This window comes from Austrofundulus limnaeus, unplaced genomic scaffold (genome assembly GCF_001266775.1).
Source record: "Austrofundulus limnaeus strain Quisiro unplaced genomic scaffold, Austrofundulus_limnaeus-1.0 Scaffold38, whole genome shotgun sequence".
Lineage (NCBI taxonomy): Eukaryota > Metazoa > Chordata > Actinopteri > Cyprinodontiformes > Rivulidae > Austrofundulus > Austrofundulus limnaeus.
In genome coordinates this window covers 1356845-1358022 of record NW_013952440.1, presented here as the reverse complement: position 1 = coordinate 1358022, position 1178 = coordinate 1356845, and the positions used below count along the sequence as shown (strand labels likewise).

Below are 1178 nucleotides of genomic sequence, written 5' to 3'. Positions count from 1 at the left end.
CCCCCGCCCCCCAACAATTTGACTATTTGTAATTTAGTCCCAGGATGGAGGAAATAGTTTGTGCCTTGATCCTATGTGCAGTCATTTCCAGTGTTGGTATTTGCACACATTGACCTCACAATAAAATATATATAAAATTTGTGCAGCCCTAATGTTAAATGTTTGTTTATTTTTGCTCTGGTTGTTGTGTGGTGTGGCTCATTGTTTTCTGTTTACAGAGTAAACCCTTGAATGTAGAGTATTTAATGATGGACGCCTCAATCCTGCTTCCACCCACCGGCACCCCACTGACTGGCATTGATTTTGTTAAAAGACTGCCTTGTGGAGACATGGAAAAGACCCGCCGGGTGTGTAAAATACACACATGCTCTCAAACACAAACACGTTTTGAACACATTCCACAATCAATAGCAGATTCCTGGGAAAGCAATTGTTATGCTTTACATAAGGTTCCTTGTGTGACAAAATGGAAATAGCTCCGCTGGGTGTGAGCTATGTGTTCAGTAATTTACAGCTGCACTACATATTGCATTGCGTTGTTTTGGTTTTTATGTTCTGTTAAAAACAGGCTTCATATGTGACCCATCACACTGAACCAAGGATTAAGTTGCACGGTGGTGTGCGGAAAAATAGGCAGTTGTAGTGTTTTGATTAAAGCATTTGCAGCAATTGCATTTGGTCAAAATAGAACGAATAAATACGTTATCTATGGGCTGTTTAATGAAATATCTGAAATATAATCTTAGAATTTTTTTTGAGCAGTAGCTCAGTAGTATTTTCCAGGTACATAGTTCAGTTCTATACCACAATCAAGTAAGTATGTTACCTTCATTTGTTATGAAAATGCTGTATATATCAACAATGAATTTGAATTTGCATCATAGCCTATCTAAAAACTTAAAAATTGGTCTCTGTCTCTTTAAGAACCTCCTACCATTTCCCACACTCCCACTTCAGTACATTAATGCTTTGGGGGAAGGGTGCTCGGTGGGGCGGGAGTTCAGCTGCAGACTGAGCTCTAGGGAGGAGCTTGGCTGGGGACTGAACTCCTGGGAGGGGCTAAGTATACATAGGCGGTGCTATGTGTCACCAAGCGTTAAGGCAGAAATGGCTACCACAAGAAATTTGAAGATTTTTCAAACATGAGTCAAAGCAGCACTATAGCTAAAAGTTGATTT

At 40.0% G+C, this 1178-nt stretch overlaps 1 protein-coding gene across 1 annotated transcript in view; it reads left to right on the top strand.

Moving 5' to 3' along the window:
* The window catches only part of clec16a (C-type lectin domain containing 16A), a gene marked incomplete in the record, with an annotated part of 48834 nt that overhangs the window by 27727 nt on the left and 19929 nt on the right, over positions 1-1178 (top strand). The window contains 1 exon segment of the mRNA XM_014006923.1: positions 219-347. Coding sequence (XP_013862377.1) covers positions 219-347 — 129 coding nt within the window.